The following is an 8,204-nucleotide window of genomic DNA, read 5'->3' on the forward strand; positions in this document are numbered from 1 at the left end:
CTGTTGAGAAGTGCCTTGCATCTGCTTGGTGGAGTCTCTTTGACAAACAGCTAAGTTTAGGAACATGTGGTCTCATCAGTCCCTGACCTGAAGTGCAGATACTTTACTGAGCAGCCAAATCACTACTTTATATTCCAGTAGAGCTGAAAATTGGTATACTGATACTTTGAGGGATCAGTTGGCTTAAAAACGTTGTTTACAGTTACTCCCCAGGTGTTAATACTGTAGGAGCAATATTAAAATTATATTTTGTTTGATAATTCATGTTATTGTTCAGAAAATTCGCAAGATACAGATGTAACAATGTTGGATATTGACATGAACAATGATCTGCCAGCAAGCAATAGTGAACAAGTGAGTAAGTCTTTCCTGATGACAAACAGAATGTTAAATATTTTAAACTTACAATATGATAAAAGTCTTTTGGCATATTAGTGATAGTTAATATATATCAAACGTGCTAATTGATTTGAAATGCTTTTTGACAGCCTTAAAGACTTTGAGGATTTATGTCTCCAGTTATAAGTCATAAATAGGAGATAAAGAAAGGCACTTAGGCCTAGAAATTCAGTATAGCCACGTTTGGGGCGCTACAGCATAGCGTTCGCTAACTTTTGCGCCTGGCGCAACTTAGCGCCACCTTCGCCGATATTCAGTTGCATTGCCCCAAGAGGTTGCTGCTGCGCTAAAGCAGGCGATGCACGACTATCATTAGGCGCTAAGCCGGCGATCTGGGGCGCAAACACCGAAGGCGGGCGCAGCGCAGGTGCGGCGAGGTGCTCATTGAGGGCAGACAGTCAGGCGCCGGTCAGCACTTAAAGGGGGAGGGTGGAATTGCTTGGCTGCCACGCCCTGCACACTGCAGCCCTAAGGCAAGGCCTGAACACTGCTTCTGGAACAGCTCTACGCCCAGGAGAATGGAGAAGGCCAGGGAGAGAGCGCAGCGCTTCGGCGAGGGTGACCTGAGGCTGCTGGTTGGTGCAGTGGACCGCAGGCGCCATATCCTCTTCCCTGAGGGTGGCAGGAGGCCGCTGCCCGCCGAATATCGGAAAGCATGGAGGGATGTGGCAAACAGGGTCACGTCCAACAGCGTGGTTGGCAGGACACCAACCCAGTGCCGGAAAAAATTCAATGACCTCACTCGGGTTGTCAGGGTGAGTACCCTTTCCAGTATCCTCCTCATTCCTGCATGTGCACCTCACTTTATGGCCAAACAGGTCTGAAAGCCCTAATGGCCAGCCCTCATCCAGCAGCTATGGGACTGTCATGAAAAGCACTTGCGCAATCAGGACTTTAGACACTGTCAGGGCTATTCGACCATGGGAGGCAGTGCGGGCAAGATCAGGGCTTGACACTGTCAGGGCTAATCGAACATGGGAGGCAGTGCGGGCAAGATCAGGGCTTGACACAGTACTTAGAGGCGGTCCTTTCTCTTGCAGGCCAAGCTGGCGCATAACAGAAGACAGCAGCGACAGACCGGGGAGGCCGTCCTGACCTGAAACAGCTGAGCGACCTCGAGCAGCGAGTGGAGCGGATCATGGCAGGCCGGCTGAATGGCCCTGTCGCCACTGGAGATGCTGACCCTGTTCTGGGCACCAATGGTAAGGTCATCACCTTTTTGACCTCTCCCTTTCCACTTGCACCTCACACCAGCATCCTTTGCCACTATCGAACCAATGCAGTGCACAGCAGCACTCATGCCTCCCTCGCTGCCGCCCTGTCCTCACTCTAAAGCAACTCTTGTGCCTCCCTGCTTTCAGATGGTGACTCGCCAGGTGAGGAGGCGGCCCCTCAGGCTGGCACTGTGTCCGAGTCAGACATAGAGGAGGAGGAAGAGGAAGCCAGCCCATCAGGGACACCCTCAGCCGAGGCAGCCCATGGCCATGATGGTGACACGTCTTCCCTGGAGGGGAGCAGGGGGGAAGGGTCGGAGGATAGTGAAGCTCCGGGGACCAGCAGGCTGCAGCAACGCGGGAGGGGTGGGGAAGCTCGGCGGCCTTCTCCCCGGAGGGTGAGTGCGGCCTCCAGTCCTGCTACGGTGAGCGCAGAGGAGGTGCGGCTCCTAGCGGAAATGGGCGCCCCGGCTGAGCGCAGGCACACTGAGCTCATGGCTGCAGTGGCAAGGATGCCTGACTCCATAGAGTCACTGTCAAGGAGTGTGCAGGAATTCGGGGCAGCACAGGCCAGGAGTCGGCAACAATTCAGTGCAGCACAGGCCAGGAGTCTGCAACAATTCAGTGCAGCACAGGCCAGGAGTCTGCAGGACATCGCGGCAGCACAGGCTAGGAGTCAGCAGGACTTCGCTGCTTCACAGGCGGCTTCTAGCCAAGTGCTCAGTCGTGTCGTGCATTCACTGGCTGCTGTCATGCAGACACAGACCAGGGCCACACGGGCACTAACTGCTGCCACACTCGCTGGATCGGCCAGGCATCGCCGGGGCACTCGCTGTGCCGCAGCAGCCCAGCAGTCTGTGCCTCAGCAGATTGCTGCACATGCTGCAGTGCTGGCCCGTGCGCGTGCCAATGTATCAGCCGACCAGGGAGTGCCTGTGATCTGTCAGGTTGGCAGCATTCCTGCAGCCAACACTGTCACTCCTCCATTGCAGCTGCCACCAGCTGTTGGACAGACTGCTGCCGCCCAAGCAGAGTTGGAGCAGTCAGCAGCCGGCCCCTCCAGTCCCAGAGCTGGTCCAGGCCGACCCCCAAGGGCATCTGCCGTCTCACCATCTGTCCCTCAGCAGCCTTCCCCCAGCCTTGCTGCAGCCACTGGGGTCCCATTGAGGAGGAGCTGCATGGCGGGTAGGGGCCAGTCACGGAAGCGAAACGGATCACCCTCGCAGGGGAAAAAGTAGGTGTGGCCAAATGTTTTGTTTTACTTATAAAAGCCGAGACTGGTGTATTTGTTTCATATATAAAGGCCGAGACTGCTGTATTTGTTTCATATTTAAAGGCCGAGACTGGTGTATTTGTTTCATATATAAAGGCCGAGACTGCTGTATTTGTTTCATATTTAAAGGCCGAGACTGGTGTATTTGTTTCATATATAAAGGCCGAGACTGGTGTATTTGTTTTACTTGTAAAGGCCGAGACTGGTGTATTTGTGTTTTTGGGGGGGTTTCTCTCCATTAGTTTGTCATGTGGGAAGGGCACAGAGGTATCACAGTTAAAAATTTTCTTAAATCGCACTGTCCATGCTTTCTTTTGGAAGTCCTGGTTGCCCTGCTCGGCTGAGGGCTTGTGGAGCGGCTACATTCATCTTCTGCCATTGGCACAAGCCATTCCCTGAGAGAGGGCCTAGAACTGACTTGCAATAAGCCGCCGATGGGCGGCCCTTGCACTTTCTGCCTCCCTCCTGTGCTGGTCCTCCTCCTCCTCCTCCTCCTCTGGTGGTCCTCCAATGTCTGCTGGCAGCGGCTGAGTCCTGCGGATAGCCAGGTTGTGCAGCATGCAGCACACGACAACGAAATGGGAGACTCGCTCAGGCGAGTACTGTAGGGCTCCCCCGGAACGATCCAGACAGCAGAACCGTTGCTTCAGCACGCCGATTGTTTGCTCAATTATGTTCCTGGTTGCTTGATGGCTGTCATTGTATCCCTCTTCAGCAGGGGTGCTGGGCGCACGGAGCGGGGTCATCAGCCAGGTGCACAAAGGATAGCCTTTGTCCCCGAGAAGCCATCCTCGTGGGTGAGGCTGGGCCTCGAACATGTCTGCCACAGAAGTCTGGCGCAGGATGAAGGCATCGTGGCTGCTGCCTGGAAAGCGGGCATTGACAGCTAGGATGAGCTGCCTGTGGTCACACACCAACTGCACGTTGAGCGAATGGTAGCCCTTCCGGTTGTGGTAATCCTCGGCATTCTCTAGAGGTGCCCGCAAAGCCACATGCGTGCAGTCAATGGCACCCTGCACCATGGGGAAGCCCGCTAATGCTGCAAAGCCCATTGCACGCTCTTGCTGCTTGTCAACGGTCATGGGGAAGGAGATGAACTGACGTCTCCTTCTGAAAAGGGCATTGGTCACCTGGCGGATGCAGCAATGTACCGCAAACTGGGAGATGTTGGAAATGTCCCCAGTAGCGGATTGGAAGGAGCCGGTGGCATAGAAGTTGAGAGCCACCGTCACCTTCACTGCCACCGACGGAGATGTCCTGCTCCTCAGCTGTGGCTGCAGATCTCCGCGAAGCAGGTGGCAGATCTCAGTGACCACTGCCCTTCTGAATCGCAGCCTCCGAACACACTGCTCCTCAGACATGTTCAGATATGAGAACTGCTGGCGGTATACCCATGGTGGGTAAGGCCTCCTTTGCCGACGTCTGTTGCCCCTTCTCCGTCTGGCCATGACTGGCACTCTCTGACGGCGTCTCTGAGCCCTTTGAATGCAATGGAGAAGCCCAACGTTTCCACCCATTGCAGCCCCCATTATATGTTTCCAATCAATGCTATGACACTGAAGTTAAAGACAAGTGCAAAGCTGTGGCCTGAAGCCACAAGTACCTGTGCGAGTGTTGAGCCAAACCAGAAAGCTCTCTACCTTTGTCTCTCTCCAAAGATCCGTCTCTCACAAAGAAGGAGTGGTGCAAAATGGCTGCCATTTATACTGCAGGAGGAGTCCCCTTTAATTAGCGCCCCCCGCGCCCCACAGCGACTGGGAACCGTTCCCCTCTACCAGTCGCTAGGGGCGCCAGGCGCACAATAGGCCGGCGCCACTGAATTTCTGGTTCGGGGCGCACAAAGGGCGTTGCACCATGAAATGACGTCAGGATCTGCGCGCGCAGCTGAGCGCGCGCAAAGGTTTTGTGCCGCCGCTAAATCTTAACTGAAGTTCGCGAGAGGCACAGATTGCGCTGCGCCCGGGCACTAGCCGCTTAGCACCCCACTTCTCCTCCTCCTAAGGCGCTAGCGGCTGGCGCAAACAACTGAATTTCTAGACCTTAATAGAAAATTGGCTTAAAATAGGAAACAGAAGTGTAAGTTTAGCAATGCTGCCTTCCCAGCAGAGAGCTGCGGTTGAAGGGAATGAGGGTTGGAGAGCAGTTGCTACAGTCTTTGGCAAACCGATCTTACTCTCCTTTTGAGTGCAGCTCTCCATTGGGAATATGGGATCAGTGAATTTGCTCAAGGGGGCAGCCATAGATGGAAACTTTTTAGGCTGGTAAGTCATTTTAAGAGTTGGTCTTGAGAGCCTCACTGCTTTTCATATACATTAATGAATTGGACAAGAGTGTCATCAGCAAATGCTCCAAATTTAAAGATGTTACCAAAATAGGAGGCAGGGCAGATAATGTGGATCAATTCAACTAAATTCAAAGGGGTGTCAGTCTTTTAGGGCCAGTAGGTGGCAGATGAAATTCAATGTGGATAAGTATAATTAGTATGGGAGCAACAAAGCAAAAGGATAAGTATGTGTTTAGCAGTGGTACAGCATATGATCATGAAAGAGTGATTGCAGTGCTTAGCCGCACTAACAAAGGGAAACAAGATAAGAGTTTGCATTAGTAGAGGAACAGAATGCAAATTTAAGGAGATTGTACTGTAGCTGTATAAGACTGGTCCCACATCATCAACAGTATTATCTTTAATCATAGGAAAATGACATTGCTGTCAGTAGGGTACAGAAGCGAGCAGCAAATATGATTCTGATGGGGTACTTTTATGATTCTGCGCTGTTTGTGGCGAGCCTTACTTGCTGGCACTGCATATTGGAAATTTGAGTGCATACAGCCTATGATTTTTCACCTGAATTTCCGATAAACACTGCCAGAAACACCCCAAACTTCTGGTGGGACATGTGAGGCAGGGCAGAAGATGCGTTTGCCCTTTCCCTAGCAGAATTCATGAGATAAGTTTAGGGGTGGACTTTTGGTGATTCGAGGTACCGCTCTGAATTCTGACTCGTTCACCACAACTACGCTTGAATTCCACCCCAAAGGGTTTGGGATTTCTAGTCTTAGCATGTTTGTCACCAATTTCTTTAATTTGATGCAAGAACCATGCAAACCCTCAGGTCAAAATTTCAGTGCACAGCATTAGAAATGCATGTACTTACTTGAGAGAAATCTCAAGCTGATCGAAATGACTGCTAATGTCTCACAGAGCATTAGACGATATACAGGGCAGGATCCCCATGAGGCAAAGTAAACTAATGTGCTAGTGGTTCCAGTGCATAATAAAAGATCCAAATGATTAAATTATAGAGTACAGCTGGTTAAGTTGATGGAAGCACTGATAAAGGCTTGTTATAAAGTACGGAGGTGATGCTGAATTTCTACAGGAAATTGGATAGGCTACAGTTTGAATATTGCCCGAGTTTTAGGAAGGATATTATAACCATGCTCAAAGGGTTGAGGAATCAGTGCTACAATGATATAACTCTCTCTCCAACTCATAGGCTGGAAAATTCAATAATGCCAAAAGTGGACGCGGGCACCGTGATGCGAGATATGCCCACGCCCCTTCAAAGGGCGCAGGCAGCACGTCAACTTCATGCTGCCTGCTAATTACCATGATTGTAGCGCATGGCCTAGAGCTGAACGAGCTGCTGACAGGCTGTGCACTCAACAGGAGGCTGAAGTTCACGTTGCTGGTGCGAGGCAAGCTTTACCTAAAGCCAGCCTGCTCCTCTTGAAGGCAGTCTGCAGCGCTTAAAGCTGAGCTGCCTTCTGCAGATAACTAAATTTAAAATTGTTTCAGCACTAGGCAGTCTGCACCTCCTAAAGGTGAGCTATCTGCTGCTGATCAAAAATGCTAAAAGTGCTTCAGCACTAACATAAATGACTCAACAGGCCAGGGAAAGGGCACCCAGGGTCTCAGATGCAGCACTGGAGCTTTGTGCAGAGGGTCAACACTGGAAGAGAGGTCCTCTACCCACAGGGGGCCAGGAGGCTCTCCAGAAAGAAGGATGTGGGACCAGATCGCCGAGGTGGTCACTGCTAGCAGTGTCACCCCCAGGGCCTGGCTCCAGTGCCCAAAGAATTTTCATGACCTCAGACGAGTGGTCAAGGTCAGTAAATGCATCTTCAAACGCCATCTCCTACCAACTGCACCGCTAGCCTCACACATTACTCAATGCATGACCGCTCCCCGCCCCCCCCCCCCCCCATCACTCACCTACCAACAATCTCTAACAAAAACGAGGCACACCTCCCATTCCTAGATTCACCTCACCCCTTTGGAGGAGACGGTGCTGGCCATTCTTGGCAGGGGCATGGCTGTTCTGAAAGGATACAAAATCCTGGTATCCTCTTATGTTATCCTCCTTCTCACAATCTCTTTTGATTTACAAGCTGCACATGGTGTAAGCATGTACCTCTTGCTTTATCAGAAGGCATTTGATAAGGTGCCACACGAAAGGTTATTAAACAAAATTAGGGCGCATGGGATTGGGGGTAATATACTAGCATGGATTGAGGATTGGTTAACGGACAGAAAATAGTAGGAATAAACGGGTCATTTTTGGGTTGGCAGGCTGTAACTAGTGGGGTACCACAAGGATCAGTTCAGCTATTCACAGTCTATATCAATTATTTGGATGAGGGGACCAAATGTAATATATCCAAGTTTGCTGATGATACAAAGCTGGGTGGGAATGTAAATTGTGAGGAAGTTGCAAAGAGGCTGCAAGGGGATATAGACAGGTTAAGCGAGTGGGCAAGAACATGGCAAATGGAATATAATGTGGAGAAATGTGAAGTTATCCACTTTGGTAGGAAAAATAGAAAAGCAGAGTTTTTTAAATGGTGAGAGATTGGGAAATGTTGGCGTTGGGTGTCCTTGTACACGACTCGCTGAAAGTTAATATGCAGGTACAGCAAGCAATTAGGAAAGCAAATGGTATGTTGGCCTTTATTACAAAAGAATTTGAGTATAAGAGTAAAGACGTCTTACTGCAATTATACAGGGTGAGACCACACCTGGAGTATTGTGTACAGTTTTGGTCTCCTTACCTAAGGAAGGATATACTTGCCATAGAGAGAGTGCAACAAAGGTTCACCAGACTGATTCCTGGGATGAGGGCATTGTCCTATAAGGAGAGATTGAGTAGATAGGCCTATATTCTCTAGAGTTTAGAAGAATGAGTGGTAATCTCATTGAAATATACAAAATTCTTAACAGGGTAGATGCAGAGAGGATGTTTCCCCTGGCTGGGGAGTCTAGAACCAGGGATCACAGTCTCAGAATAAGGGGTTGGCCATTTAGGACTGAGTTGAGG

The 8,204-nt window shown here is 50.5% G+C and overlaps 1 protein-coding gene across 1 annotated transcript in view; it reads left to right on the top strand.

Moving 5' to 3' along the window:
- Positions 1–281: 281 nt before the first annotated feature.
- LOC147124617 (uncharacterized) overlaps positions 282–8,204 on the top strand; it is a 25,371-nt gene continuing 17,448 nt past the window's right edge. Inside the window, exon 1 of the mRNA XM_085990526.1 lies at positions 282–354. Coding sequence (XP_085846652.1) covers positions 304–354 — 51 coding nt within the window. The 5' untranslated portion in view covers positions 282–303. The remainder of the gene's footprint in view (positions 355–8,204) is intronic.

This window comes from Somniosus microcephalus, chromosome 1 (genome assembly GCF_052327205.1).
Source record: "Somniosus microcephalus isolate GS21.2 chromosome 1, FLI_Smic_1.0, whole genome shotgun sequence".
Classification (NCBI taxonomy): Eukaryota; Metazoa; Chordata; class Chondrichthyes; order Squaliformes; family Somniosidae; genus Somniosus; species Somniosus microcephalus.